This window comes from Coffea arabica, chromosome 3c (genome assembly GCF_036785885.1).
Source record: "Coffea arabica cultivar ET-39 chromosome 3c, Coffea Arabica ET-39 HiFi, whole genome shotgun sequence".
In the NCBI taxonomy this organism is placed as follows: domain Eukaryota; kingdom Viridiplantae; phylum Streptophyta; class Magnoliopsida; order Gentianales; family Rubiaceae; genus Coffea; species Coffea arabica.
This window is the reverse complement of record NC_092314.1, coordinates 2,138,513-2,154,002: the sequence shown is the minus strand read 5'-3', so window position 1 is coordinate 2,154,002 and position 15,490 is coordinate 2,138,513. Positions and strand designations below refer to the sequence as shown.

The 15,490-nt window shown below is 36.9% G+C and overlaps 1 protein-coding gene across 7 annotated transcripts; it reads right to left on the bottom strand.

Moving 5' to 3' along the window:
- Positions 1-1,401: 1,401 nt before the first annotated feature.
- On the bottom strand, positions 1,402-8,362 carry LOC113734027 (uncharacterized). 7 transcript variants are annotated; one of them, XM_072081752.1, is made up of 9 exons: positions 8,158-8,362; positions 5,882-5,930; positions 4,606-5,501; positions 3,574-3,652; positions 3,108-3,470; positions 2,770-2,855; positions 2,566-2,686; positions 2,369-2,412; positions 1,402-1,941 (listed from the first exon to the last, which is right to left on the bottom strand). In XM_072081752.1, exons 3-8 carry the CDS (start codon positions 5,496-5,498, stop codon positions 2,386-2,388), a joined length of 1,569 nt encoding a protein of 522 aa, XP_071937853.1. In that variant the 5' UTR covers positions 5,499-5,501; positions 5,882-5,930; positions 8,158-8,362; the 3' UTR covers positions 1,402-1,941; positions 2,369-2,385. The 7 variants fall into 7 exon arrangements, with proteins under 7 accessions (XP_071937853.1, XP_071937850.1, XP_071937851.1 ...); XM_072081749.1 differs by having other exon boundaries at positions 2,566-2,597; positions 5,882-5,933; positions 8,158-8,360; XM_072081750.1 differs by having other exon boundaries at positions 2,566-2,597; positions 8,158-8,360.
- Positions 8,363-15,490: the final 7,128 nt, after the last annotated feature.

The following is a 15,490-nucleotide window of genomic DNA, read 5'->3' as shown; positions in this document are numbered from 1 at the left end:
AAGGGGAGGAGAGGGGGAGGGGGAGATGGAGATGGAGAAGAGGGGGAGAGAAAAAGCAAAAAATAAATAAATAAAAGAAAAAACCATGGCTGTTGGTTCTCTGGCTTCGAGAGGGAGAGGGGAGCAGAGAGGGAGAGGGAGAGGGAGAGGGAGAAGAGGGGAAGAGAAAAAGGAAAAAATTTTGGGACCATGGCTGCTGGTTCTTCAACGTTGGAGGCAGAGGTGGCGGGGGAGAGAAAGGGGAGAGGGAAGGAAGAAGAAGAGTGGAAAGAAAAGAAAAAGGAAAGAAAGAAAAGAAAAAAAAATTGGACCATCTGCCAGTTCTTCAATGGCAGAGGCAGAGGTGACGGGGGAGGGAAGAGGGAGGGGGAAGGAAGAAAAAGAAGAAGAAGAGAGGAAAGAAAAGAAAAAGGAAAGAAAGAAAAAGAAAAAGAAAGAAAAAAAAAAGGGAAAAAATGTTTTTCATCTTAAAAAATTTTTCCAAAAACTTCTACAGTGCATTACAGTAAAGTTTTAGACAAACTTTCAAAAAACTCAGGTTCCAAACGGAGCCTTATTTTGGCAATAAACTCATTTTTTTTACACTTGTAATTTAGATCATTGTTTGTTTCCTTTCTAAAATAGAAAGAGTTGTTTTTCATATACTGTTAATGGATAATTTTCTTTCACTAGTGCAAATAACATGAAGCCAAGTTTGAAACTCAAATAGTGTGTACGTGGCATGCAATTATGGTTGCTTGTGCAAAAAATCTCACTATTGTTAGCATTATGTTTGGATTGAAGTTAATTTTATATATTTCATGATCATCATCATATCTTTCAAACACTTTTTTATCATTTCATATACAGCAAATCGCTATCAAAATTTTTTTATGTTTTTTGTGATCATATTTTTCAAATCTCTTTGTACTTTATATCGATCGACTCACTAGAGTATATTTTTCTAAAAAAAAATTATACAAAAAAATGGCAGTCCAACCGAAGTGATTTCAACACATCTAACTGTAGTAAACGTATGATGCACCTATGAGACCAAAAAACGGTTTGAAATTGTGTTTGGAATTTTTACCTCGTATACTCAGAAACGTGGCCATCCAAATAAATGTTACGCCATTTGACGGGGATCACAAAATGGGTTTTTAAGTTTTTCGACGGATGTTGGGGAATTTGACGGGATCTTGCATGGTTTGCTGATGCCGATGCAACCGTGATTGTCTATCATCCTCGTAGCAATTTCCCAACTACGACGAAAACTTTGCTGAAAGATTTCAACAGGGTAAATCAGGGAATTCTTATTTCAGTAGTATTTTCCCCAAAATCTTCGCGTGCACAGAAATAAGTAGCTCACTAGCCAGCCAATGCCAGGGCTAGTTGCACCAACACCTTCAAATTGAAGAAATATACACACAGAAAATCCCAGAGCACGTTAAGGTCTTAGGCTACACATGTCAAAGACATTTTAGTTGGAACAGTGAATCATTAGAAGCCTCACAGCTTTCCATCCACGCTGGATTGTTGCAACATACAAATATTTGCCAAAAGTCTCTTGGGGCAGACTTTTTGGCAAAACAACGACATGCATTACATAGTAGAGGAGGAGGCAATATCTAGATATACATCAATTCTACCAGCTCAATATGGGGGTAACAACTAACAATCCAAAGTCCTAACCCACCTAACCTAACCGCAGGAACATTCTCAGTATCGAATCCTCCTCCTCATGCTCAAACCCATGACAGACATTTGTGCTGCTGTTTTAAACTTCCGCATCAGTGGTTTCATTGCCTGATTGATGATTCCATCCGCTTGAGTTCTGACTGGTGAAACAAGCTTGACACCTTTGGCAGTGTTTGCCCAAGTACAAGAATGGAATGACTGGTTCGGGGGACTATAAACCCGTGGAGTAAGCTGAGATCCAGCCTTCCTACTTTCCCGTACAAGCTACAGAATTTTACAGGCAAAAATAGTATACAGTATCAATGATCGCATTGGTCACATCAAGTATACAAAGTTAACCAGTCTATTGCAGAAGGGCTCGTGGACTAGCGGAATGTCTCACCCACCAGGGACCTAATACTGCCAAAACAAGAAACTCCACGTGGGGAGAGGATTCCTTCCTACTCAAAGTGAGAGCTGAGTATATTCAACCATGAGAATTGCTTTTCATGATGCAACAATGACAATCTAAATGTTGGACTAATAAAACTAAAGCATTCAACAATAAATTGAAAATATTTCAGTTTTTACTCAGTATTCTTAAAAAAGTTTAAGAAAACCAGTTTGACTACATTAAAAATATGGGCGCACACTACAGGACATCTCAAAAAAAAAAAGATGCAAGATTTAGTCCAATTTTTAGAGATCTTACCTCAGGTAAGCTCCTCGTCAGATTAACAGATTGAATGAGCTTTGCTGCAAAACAACAAAGAAATATCAGAGACATCCTTATTGCTGATTCGCTTTATTAGTATTTGTATCTGGTTTCATTTTCTCTCTTTTAGTCTTTTTTTATTTCAGGAAAACTACACAACATAAAACATATTTAATCATATAAGGACAAATTACCTTTCTCCAACTTTCCCAAATTTGAAAGACAACTTGCTCACCCAACAGCAGGGTATCATCACATTCCAAAGCATAAAAATTTATCAAAGGGGAAAGATGAAAAGCAAAAGAGAAGCAATAACTGAAATTAGTGAAACGCTAAACAATTCCATTGTGAGTGATGAAATGACACAGACTATGAAACAAAACTAAGAACAGGCTTACCTGTTTATGTGCTCCCGAGACCCAAGAAATCCAAATTTCCACAACAAGCAATGAATATCCTTTGCCACTTTATTATTTAGTGAACTCTGCAAAAGATACCCTAGCCTTACTACAAACACAAGCAAAAAAACTAGGCTCATTACAAATTGAATGGCAGCAAGTCAACAATAGCCACCTTTGAGAAGACAACACAACTGTTCACTCAACGGACACAAAAGAACAGGAAATAGAAAATACTAGAAGCACAATAATAATTAACCCCATCACAATAGAAATGATGATAATCCTATGAAAACACAAAAATAGGTTATTAGCACCATTAACCTTAACAAACATACCCTAGTATTGCTATGACAGTAGTCCTCAATGGCACCACCAGCCGACTCAAAAACTTGAAGCAATGATACTGCAGACAGAAGTGCATCTTTCTTGCTCCTGAAAGGCCTAATCTCTTCACGTTTACCATATGCAATCAGTCTGAACTCCTCACAAGTTAATGATCTCAACTTCTTTGCAATGTACAGCCCGAGGATGGGACCTTCGGTTTCATAGCCTGGAACGGGTTCCAGAAGCTTTTCCCTGGCCCCCATCAGCAATGTAGCAATCTGAACAAGATTCCCATCTTCAACACAGTGCTTGGCTACTGATTGAACCTCTCCAGAACTCTGTGCAAGCAAATTCACGACCTCCAGCGGTTTGTGCTGCCAAAAACAAAATAAAAGACAAACTTCAATAGGAAATTTTCGCTCTTCCCTTTCACAGAATCAATTATAAGACTTAAAAGATGAGTGTGGTTAAACCTACCAGATCTGGTAAACAAAGCAAATAAATTAACTTATGGATGGACTTTTCGGGGATCCAATCGGCAAGAAAGTCATGACGGCTGGAATGAGAAGGAAAAAAGCATAATAAAACATTAGAAAGATTCAAAGGTAATAAATTGGTCCAAAGAATTAAAAGAAGGCACCGACTCGTGCAAGAGCCACAACCCTAACATCAAATGGACAATAGCAGCAACAGATGTATGAAATAGATTATGAACATCTTAAACACAGCAGCCGTAAGAAGGCAGATATACTTTTATTGGAAGAACAAGTGTGCATATAAAATACATACATCTATAGAACAAAACGCCAGCCAACATAGATGCATGAAATAAATGCCTAATTGACATCAAATAGCTATATCTGTCAGGGATTACATAAAAACATTTTCTCAAATGCATGGATTCCACTCTCTACAAAAGTTAGATATAATTATTTTTATACTCAAGAACTCCCAAAGTTTTTGCACTTCACCTAAAGCAATGAAATAGTTGGTCAAACACAATGCACAGGCCCAAATGGAGACTTTTGAAACTGCACATTCCACTAACTAGTCCAACTGTGATGATGGTGCTCATTGAAGCTCACAAACCCATCCACCCCCTCTAAGTTCTATATATATTTCCTTTTTTCTATTATAAAGTAATTAAAAGCTACATCTTGTACCACAAAATATATATATATCAATGCACAGTTAACTTAGTCAATCAAACTTAATAGCTTGAGCTTTTCAATAAGGTAAAATAACGAAAAAATATCATCTAAAATTCCAACTGTTGTAAAAAATGAAACTGGAAAAGAAAGTAAAGCATATATCCATGAAACCTAGCAACAGAGAACTGCATAAATTTATTGAACCTAACAAACTAGCGATTGAGAAAATCATGTAGTTAGTGTTACTTAATGCCATAAATTGATGGGCAATAAAAGCATAATGGGCCCGTAAAGGATGAGATCCATATAGAACCAACTCATGGACTATCGGGTAGTGATTGAAAGTCAAAAAAAGAACCTTATTGCCTCAACTGCCATGTGCAATGGGAGCTTCCCGCTGCTACCAACTACATTTGTCTGTGCTCCTAGTTGGAGAAACAAGTTTACTAGTTCAAATGACAGATTATGAGCAGCAACATGCAATGGGTATTCTCCACTACTCAGTTTGGCATGGAGATCTAATTTTAGTCCAGCCTCTCCTGCAACAAGAGCAGTAGCACAACTCTTTGCTCTGCATTGACAAACCATGGTCAACAAACTCTCCAGTTTAAGAGAAGAGATCCCAGAAACATTCCTTTCTAGCTTCTCTTTGAGCAAACCCACAAGTTCATCTTTGTTGTCATCAGCAATCAAGCTACTTACTTGTCTCAGATAGAAAACCTCTTCATCTCTTTCACGATTCTGATTTAGGTGCTCATCATCTAAACCCTCAAGTTCACCTTTCTTTGCAGAGCCAATTCTTGCTTGTTCCAACTCAGATTTCACTTCACCTTCACAGTTCTGTTCATGCTGCTGTGCAACTAAACCCACATATTGCACTTTTTTCTCAGAGGCACTGATGGTTTCTACTTGTTCCAGATAAGACTTCACTTCACTTTCATGATTCTGTTCCTGCTGCTCTCCAACTAAATCCACAGATTCCACTTTTTTATCAGAGGCATTGATTTTTTTTACTTGTCCCAGATCAGATTTCACTTCAGGCCCCCAATTATGTTCTTGCTGCTCTCCAACTAAATCCACAAATTCATTTTTCTTTTCCAAGGCAGTGACTTTTTCTACTGGTCCCAGATCAGATTTCCCTTCACCTTCATGATTCTCTCCACCTAAACCCCCAAATTCATCTTTCTTTTCAGGGGCAATCACATGTTGTTTCGGATAAATATTAACTTCTTCACTTTCAACATTCTGCATCAGCTTTCTCATGAAAATGTGCATTAATTAGAAGATGGAATGGAAAAGGAACATGAATGACAAAAAGGCGAAAACAAACAAGTTGCACTAGAACAAATAAACAAATTAAATGCATAGAGGGAATTCTGTGGGGTATATTAGATGTTAGAAGACATAGGAGAAAGTTATCTCAAGTCATGCTATATTCTGGTCACATAGGTACCATTTTATACCAAGAAAATGCACTCCCTAAACCACCACGCATTCAAGGGCATTGCATAGATTTACTTTTCTAAGTATTTAGCCATTTATGTTCTCACTTCCCATCAAAGTGAAAAGTTATGTATACTAGTAATAAAAACTGTCACCCATGCTATCAACTTCCAGACAAAGTCTGTTATCACCTTTTTCTTGTTGGTCCAATGGCCCCTACCTTGACTTTGTGGCCTCCGCCTTCTTCAAAAATAACAAATTAATAGTGAAAAAAACACACCATAGTTGGTTGAAGGAGGTAGGTTACTCATTAGTGGTTAAAGCGAAGTAATAGAATGTGATATGTAACATAAGCGTGAGGCTATTATCTAATTCAAGCATATGCAAACTGTTTCCTCCAAGTCTGTTAGCATATCTCAATGTTCCAAAATATGCTACTATATTTCAATATTTAGGTTATCATTTACTCGATTAAAGTTGTTCAGATTGGATTAATTCTTCATGCATCTGTCCCCTACTTGTAATGGCCTATATAAGGACCAAGTTCAGATCTTTCAATTGGAAAATTTTCAATTGAGTCAAAGTTGAGTCATGGTTTGGGTACCAAGGCAAAAGTTTCAGTTCAACTTGTTTTATCAGAACACTTAAAAATGAAAAAGTTCTTAAATCAAATGGGGTGCTCATGCTTTACTAGAGTAGTAATGGTAATAACTTCCAAGTTAAGAACCAGATTCACAGTCTTAGCTAGTGCCTACGGTTGCTTAAAATAGTGAATGCACAACTCTGGATGTTAATCTCAGCACAATAACCTACACCACTAAGCTCAGCCATGCAACAGGACAAACATGTCCAATGGTTTTCTTATCTAAAATCTAAGCAGTTTAAGGTATTGTCATCTATATAAATATTTCTGACTTGTGGAACTGATCTTTTTTACTTCTAGACCTGAGAACAAACTTACTTTTGATAAGATTAGATTTACCATCATGGTATATGTTACACATCCTTAGAGTACAATCTACAGTTGTACATATTTGATTCTCTTTTACTTACAATGGTTTATGGAGAATTCAAGTTACAGAATGGGTGGTTGGTTACTCTATGAAGAACAGACCTGTAAACTATAGGGTTCTCATGCTAGTGATATAAGACCAGGGGGATCTTGCCTACAATAAAATGAAGGATCTAGGGCCTAAGAACTATACCCTTCAAGGGTAACCCAATCAAGACGAGGAAAATAGGGAGCTTTGGCAGAAGAGTAAACAAGGTAGAAAACTAAGCAATGGTTCTATTATTATATGAGTTTGTCCAAGGAGTGCTAGCGGCACTTGTTCATTTGGGTCCATGTGTTAATTTTTTACAAAACTCAAATTAAATTGAGAAAGTTACAATGAACTTGAGTGTATATGTTTAAATGGTTAGTTGTGGGTATCAAGGCTCACTCAGAAAACCATTACAAGACTTTGGGAGATGAAAATCTAGAAAGTTAGTGAACTTCCAAAACCTGAATTCTACTATGATGAGACCTGATTAATGACATTAAGCAACATATTCACCTCATGATTACAATGCTTATCCTCAAGGAATGCCCAAGTGAAGCTTGAGAGAAATTATGAAAACCTTCAAAGTTAGCTTCCATTGAGCCCTTTCTCAACGGCATCATTTGGCTTTAAAAAAAATTAACAATAACATAAAATAAAATAAAAAGAAAGGTTTATCTTTTCAATTTTATTTTGCGAGTTTGTGAGTGTGTATGAGAGACAAACACAGAGCGTCTGTGTTTGAGAGAGAGAGAGAGAGAGTAGAATGGCGTTGGAGGAATTAGGTTTTGGTGAAGGTAAGTGGAAAGAAAGCTCAAAAAAATCAACTTGTTACAAGTCAATCAACTTTCACAATCAATATCCAGACTTTGTGATGAGTTATACAGACTTTCCTATTAACCGTGGGAAAGACATACGGGGTGAGCATGATGAATTTTAAAAGCAAAATGCAAGGTGATCACTGGCATACAGCGAGCAGTATAATGGAGTCCAGACAAGAGCAATGCAACCCTTAAGGCATCATTTTGAACCCTCATCTAATTCATGGAGTGAAGAGTTATATCCTTTGTCATGATTACGCACGAGGGGAATCGCCAACTTTAACATCAACAACAAAAATCAGGCTTGCTTGGTGTCTGTCAGCATCTTGCTTTTGTAACCATATTATCATTTTCTTTAAAACCATCAATTTCAAGCCACCAAACGCGGCAGAAATGAAAAGAATGCAATTCATCTAAGTCTGAACAGCCCAAAAAAAAATCCATAAAAAAGAACTGAGAAAAGCTCCAATCTTTCAACCCCAGAAAACACTACATTTCCCATCCTCAGGCATAATTACAAAATTTCCCAAGAAATGCACAAACTTAACACTAAGAAACATGAAAACTCAGGCTATGTGATTGGCTAAGGACAAATTTGCAAAGTACCTCTTTTGTTTTCATCCCTGTTACCGACCCCTTCGAAGTTGAAGAAACTCTAGTCTCTGTGTGTTTCTTAGTGCGTCAGGGAGTGATGAAGACCTTTGTATAAGCTGGGCCTTTTGCTTTAACCTGATAAACTTGGATCCTTGCCCCTTTCAGGGGTCCTGAAAGTATACTGGTATTACTTTCAAAAGGAAAAAAAGAATAGTGTACTGTTATTCAAGGTTCTCTAGAATTTCTTAAAAGCCCTCCTTTGGGTCATATGCAATTGTTTTTGGGCTTGGGCACTGTTCATCCAACAGATGGACTTGCGTCTTCATGTGTGTCACCGTCTTTACATTAAACTTATCAATTCACAAGACATTGTCACTATGTGTGTGCACAACTTCACATTAAAAAAAAATTTTATAAAGGAAAGAAAAATTTGTTGGCGATTATTAAAATTTTACTGGGCTTATAAATGAGAGTGATTTTCTTGTTGTGAAAAAAGAGAAAGTTATCGTTGGTTTTTGTTAATTAATAGTTTATTAAATAGCAGGAGCGAAAGGGATAGGTTGGATAGTTTGAAAGAAGAAATGTAAGTCAGAGAATCTCGCATTCGAACCTCCTACTTACTCTTTAAAAAAAAAAAAAGTAGAGATGTAGATGTGCAATATCCTAAGAGGAGCAATTATTTGAAAAAGTGATGGCAACACTTACCAGAAGTAGAGTGAAAGTTTGGCACATAATAGATGGACATATTAAGCTGAAACTTGAATCTTAAAAGAAAATACTAACAAATAACACACAATTATTTAATATCAAACATTTGCTGACGCTTTACATTGAGAGAGTCGAATAATTATTTAACATCAAACTTTTGCTTACACTTCATATAGGGAGACGTTGAAGAAGGCCTAACAAAGTCAAATCTAAACTATAGGAAACTAAAATCTATCGACTGCCATTTTCCCTTTATATAATTTATCCACCCATGTAAGATCCATAATGATAACCTCCTGGGGAGCCAAGACTTGGAATTTGTCTAAGGGCATATGATTTGTCCACAGAGAGAGACCTTAAATAGCATAGAACAATTTTATTTAATAGTAGTATATATCACAGTTATTAAACCTGCCCGGACATCAACCCACCCGGGAAGGTCATCAGTTCAATTGTAGATTTATCAGTTGAACCGCGTGTTATACTATATCACAAAACAATTATTTTTGAGTTATTAAAAATAACATAATAGTTATTGAATTATTGGATGAACTAGTTAGTAGTTGAACTTCCAATTTTGTCATCAGTTGAAACCTTTTGTTGGCTAAAGATTTGATGGCTATAAAACACCATACGAGGAGCTGTGAGTCAGGATCTTCAAAATAAAAGAGGGTGTCATTTTATACATGAAGTTGTGCATTTGAGTCAGGAGGATTAACTACCATGAATGCTAGACTTAAGATGACGGTTATTTCCTTGTTGCAACTAGTTAGGATAATTGCATAAATAGTCCTCTTGTAACAGAAAACAATTATGGAATTGAATGCAAGAAATTGTTTCTCTATCTATTATGTTATATTCTTTCTTCTCACTTTCTCATTCTTCTTCTTCTTCTTTCTCTCCCATTCTCTCTGATTCTGGCTTTAACTAGGAAATTATCTCTGAAACCTGACATTTGGTATCAGAGTAATCGATTCTTGGCTGTTAGTGATATCAATCATGGTAGAAAGCACTCAATATTGATCCTTGGAAGACCAACTCAAGAAACAGAAGAATTGACTTCAAGAGCTAGTGGAATCCATGGCCACTTTCCAAGCTTCGTGTCAGGAAGAGTTGCAATAGAAGTTTCATGATGAGATGGAACAAAATAACTTCAAATTGGAGGCAATGGTAGGAAATCTTGACCAGAAGTTCAACAAGATGGAGCAACAGTTCAATACCTTGCTAAAGCTAATGATGAAGGAGAAAGGGCTTCAGGACAACGACGTTGAAGTATCAGAACCAATTCTACCAACTCCACTGGCACATCTGAGGTTGACGACTCCAGCGGATGTGCCAGGATTCCAACATGAACCTAAAGGTAAACTATTCGTACCTAATTTGCCTCGAATAGAGTTACAATCTTTTTTTCAGGCAACCCTAGGGAGTGGTTGAGAAAGTGTCAGAAATATTTCCTGAATTATATATCAAATACCAAAGAACCAGAAGTTAGATATGGCTGAAATGTTCTTAGAAGGGAAGGCTGACAATTGTTCCAAAGGATGAAGTTAGCAAGGCCTGGCCTGTCTTAGGGGGAATTTAGTGAGTTGTTGTGTGAAAGGTTTTCTCGAAAAGATTCCCTTGACATAGTAGAGGAATTCAATAAATTGCAACAAAAGGGTACAGTAGAGGAGTATGAGGAGAAATTTGAAGAGTTGAAGACCCTAATGCTGACCAGGAATCCAAAGTTAGATAAATCCTACTTTGTTTCCAGTTTTGTTAGTGGCCTGAAGAATAAAATCAAACCAATGGTAAAGATGTTCAAACCGTATACATTGACAAAAGCCTTTGAAGTTGCTAAACTACAAGAATGATCCTTGAAAATCCAATCGAAACAATCTAAGTCTTCTGAAAAGATTGCAGTAGACCTAAAATTTGGGATGTATGGGAACTCTGTGAGTGGACAGAATCACTATAACTTATACAAATTTCTTGCAATTGCTCTAGTTTTCAAGAAGATTGATTCTACACATAGAGAATTTAGTAAGATTTCAGCTGAGGAAATGTAGTATAGGCGCAAGCATAACTTTGTTACAGATGTGGAAAGAGGTTTGGAGTCGGCCATCAGTATAAATTAGGGAGTTTGAACTGTATAGGCACTGATGTGGAAGAAGAAACTGACTTTGAAAAAACAGAAGGAAAGCAAGATGAGCACACGGGGTAGAGTTGGGAAACTTGCTGATGTATCCTTAAATGCCTTATCTAAAGCCATAAAGAGAAAATCAATTATACTGATGGGTAATCTAGGGAGATTACCAATCAAGATTCTGGTAGATATAGGGAGTTCTGATAGTTTCATTTATCATAAGGTTGTCAACCTATTGCACCTACCACATCATATAGTTAATCCTTTCATTATGATCCTAATAGATGGGACTGACATAATTAGTGGGGCAATCTATCCCAAAGTGACCTGGTTGATCCAAGACTATCAATTTCAGTTTGATCTAAAGACAATGGAATTGGGAGAATGGGATATTATCCTTAGAGTGGACTGGATATGTCAATTCAGTCCTACTACTTTTGACTTCCATACTCTTAGCATTGCTCTTAGTAGCAGAGGGGATTTACTGCACCTCTAAAGCTTTGTAAATCAACCTACAATGGAACTAGTGAGAGGGAAGGATCTCAGATAATTTATACAGGAAAAGCAGAGGAGTTGTGCAGCAATGCAAGCGGAACTTAAAACAGATTCAGAGAAAAAGCTTTCTAAACCTATAGAGAAAGTTCTGCAACAATACTCCCAGGTGTTTACTCTCCAAAAGAACTACCCTCAGAGAGAAAGAGAGTTGGAGCACCAGATCATTCTTAAACCAAGAGTTGAACCTTTCAAGCTCAAACTATACAGGTACCCCCATTCCCATAAAGCAGAAATTAAAAAACAGGTTGTTGAAAATGCTCACAAATGGGATCATTATGCACAGCACCAGTCTCTTTGCCTCCCCTATGTTGTTAGTTAAAAAGAAGGACAATTCTTGGAGATTGTGCATTGATTACAGGAAACTGAATGAGTTAACTGTAAAAGACAAGTTTCCCATCCCAAATATAGATGAGTTACTAGATGCGCTGCATGACATAAAATACATTCCCAAACTAGACCTTAGAATTAGTTATCATCAACTGAGGGTTAAAACAGTAGACACCCTTAAGACTGCTTTCTAAACACATCATGGTCACTTTGAATTTCTAGTAATGTCTCTTGGACTGACAAATGCATCAGCTACATTTCAGGCCCTAATGAACATGATAGTTCAACTATATCTGAGAAAGTTTGTTTTAGTTTTTTTTTTTTTGATGATATTCTGATTTACAATCCAACTTTAGAGTTGCATGCACAACATCTGCAAACTATGCTTAGAGTTTTGGCTGAAAATTAGTTGTATTGTAAGAAATCAAAATATTCATTTGCTCAGACTTCAATAGAATACTTGGGGCATGTGATCTCTGAGGTGAGAGTAAGTATGGATTTAACTAAGGTAGAGTGCATAAAAGCTTGGCCTATTCCCAATACAATCAAAAAATTGAGGAGTTTTTTTGGATTTAATTGGATATTATAGGAGATTCATTAAGGGGTATGGATTGATCTGTAAGCCATTAACTCAGCTACTAAAGAATGAGGGGTTTGTATGAAACCATAATACTCAAATAGCCTTTGAAGATCTAAAAAGGGCTATTACTACAACACCAGTACTGAGTAAGTCAAACTTTGAACTCCCTTTTGTAATAGAAATTGATGCATGTGGAGTAGGCATTGGAGCAATACTGATGCAGCAGGGACATCCTATAGCCTTCCTTAGTAAAGCCTTATCAACTTCAAACCTTGGACTATCAGTGTATGAAAAGGAGCTATTTATTTTAGTGCTAGCTGTAACCAAATGGAAGCACTATTTAGTTGGTCATCACTCTGTCATTAGGATAGGTCACCAAACCCTCAAACACCTACTGAAGCAAAGGCTTACACATCCATTGAAACACAAATGGCTTGCCAAATTGCTTGGCTGGACTATGAGTTACAGTACAAGAAAGGCTCAGAAATGGAGTAGCTGATACCATCTCTAGGAGGAGAATGGAGGAATTCAGTGACAGTAATGTAGTTGTGCACCAAAACTGTGCCATTTTCATAGTCCAACAAGCCTGGATGCAGGAGCTACTTAAGAGCTATAATGGGAATGCAGAGGCTCAACTGAAGTTATCTAAGTTGCTATAAGATCCTAATGCAAATTTAGATTATCAAATGGAGAATGAAGTGCTCAAGTTTAGAGGAAAATTATACACGGGGTCTGCTAATAATGTCAAAACCAACTTAATTAGAGCCTTACATGACTCAGCTATTGGAGGGCATTCTGGTCAGAGGGGATGTTTACATAGGGTACTGGCTTTATTCTACTGGCCTGGAATCAGAAGAAATGTCATTCAGTATATAAGGTCTTGTGATGTTCGTCAAAGGAGTAAACATGAAAATGTCCCTTATCTGGAACTTCTGCAACCTATTTCAGTACCTCAGCAAGCTTGGTCACACCTAACCATGAATTTTATTGAACAACTTCCCCTATCCTATAGATTTGACACAATCTTAATAGTAGTGGATCGGTTAACCAAATTCATTCATTTCATTAAACTCACTCATCCCGACAACAAATTGCTCAGGTCTTTCTTGACAATGTATATAAATTACATGGATTGCCAGAATCAATAATAACTGACAGAGACAGGATTTTCATCAGCAGATTTTGGTAGGAATTGTTCAGCTTGTTAGGAGTAAATCTACATTACAGTTCTTCATACCACCTTCAATCAAATAGCCAAAATAAAAGAGTTAACCAGTGCTTGGAGAATTATCTCAGATGCATGTGCTATGAACACCCTTCACACTGGAGTAGTTGGTTACCTACACCTGAACTTTGGTACAACACTAACTTTCATATAAGCCTGTAGATAACGCCATTTGAAGCATTATATGGGTATAAACCAAGTCATAATCCCTTGGGATCTCTCCATGAGAGTATAATACCTGCTGCAACTGACATGGTGCATGCAAGGTTTCAAGTTATATCTCCCATCAAGGAGAATCTAGCCAAAGCTCAGAATCGTACAAAACAATTTGCTGACAAACATAGGACTGAAAGAGTTTTTCAGGAAGGTGATTAGGGTTCCTCAAGTTACAACCTTACAGGCAGCAAACAGTTGCCATTCGTAAGAATTTGTAGCTGATTGCTTAGTATTTTGGACCTTTCCAAGTCATTGCAAAAGTGGGGGCAGTAGCCCACACACTAAAACTGCCGAAAGGAGTTAGAATCCATCCAGTATTCCACGTTTACTTGTTGAAAAAGAAGATTGGAATTACTCAGACTGTAGAATCTACTATATCAGAACTAAATGCAGCAGATCACTATTTGTTGAAACCTGAGAAGATTCTTAAAAGGCGGGTTATTGTGACAGTCCCACCTTCTCCTGAGGCGAACCAAAGGGTTTGGCAGACCATCTGCTCAACTTTCGTTAGGACTCATTCAAACTCTTCAAACAAAATAAGATATAACTTCGAGAATAAGTGAAATAATAATTCCCAAACTTAAAACGAAAACTTACATTCATATCTATCTCAATCAGAAATACAATCCCAAATATAATAAAAACTTTAAGTTCCCAATATATTCAACCCTAACTGAGTACTAGAGCGAGAACAAAGCAAAAATTTCAAAAGAGCTAGACTATGCTATTCTATACAGGTCTCTCGCCCTTGTTCGCATCCCCTGTAAGGAAAATAAAACTAAAGAAATGAACTAAAAGCCCAACGAAGTTCTATACACATAAATAAGTAATTAAACAAGGACATTAATCATGTAATAACAAATAATCCAGAAAACATTTATAATATAAATCAATGATAACACATTCATTAAAAGGATATATGCTCACATGGAGCCCTTTGTTCATTCATTCCACCAACCATTTCCTTATTCCTCCAGCATTAAAATAATTTTATTTGTAAGTGAAAACCCCTCCATTGCTCCTGCCATTAATTCATTCATTTCATTTTCCTCCTTCTAGCCAATTCACTGGCTAGTCTCCATCAGATTTCATGATCATATTCGAGTATACCAAACATTAATCCAAGGTCACCAATCGCACGATCGAATTCGTTTCTGACTCGAGTCGACTGGCAACGAAGGGCAAGGGCTCAGTTCAGCCAGAAGACTTACATTCATGCATAAGTAGCATTTAATCATTTAATCGTTTAAACATTATAAATTTCACATTCATTTAGATCGAGTGCGATAAAGTACACACTCGCCTAGCAAAATTCATTTTTAGAAATCATTGAAAACAATTAACATTTAATCAAACATTCACAAATAATCACATAGTTACAACAATCCACATAGTCACAGGAAACAGAACGTATATAGAACACTCACCTATTTAAGCAAAATAACGTCCAAAGTATCCTTCCGGATAACACCCTCAATTACCAATGAACCCTAAGAGTAACCAAGAGAACACATTATGCTTCAACCATCAAAATTTTAGGTGAATCAAAGAAAATCCGAATATCTACTAGTACAATGTATATCTATGATTTTTGAAGTGAAAAGAATAC

What these genes read in the sequence shown, in the direction of transcription:
- LOC113734027 (XM_027260323.2), bottom strand. An exon ending in ATGGCAGTTGAGGCAATAAG is followed by an intron (nt 3,653 to 4,605) that starts GTTCTTTTTTTG and finishes TTCTCATTCCAG; the next exon opens with CCGTCATGACTTTCTTGCCG. An exon ending in TGCTTTGTTTACCAGATCTG is followed by an intron (nt 3,471 to 3,573) that starts GTAGGTTTAACC and finishes TGTTTTTGGCAG; the next exon opens with CACAAACCGCTGGAGGTCGT.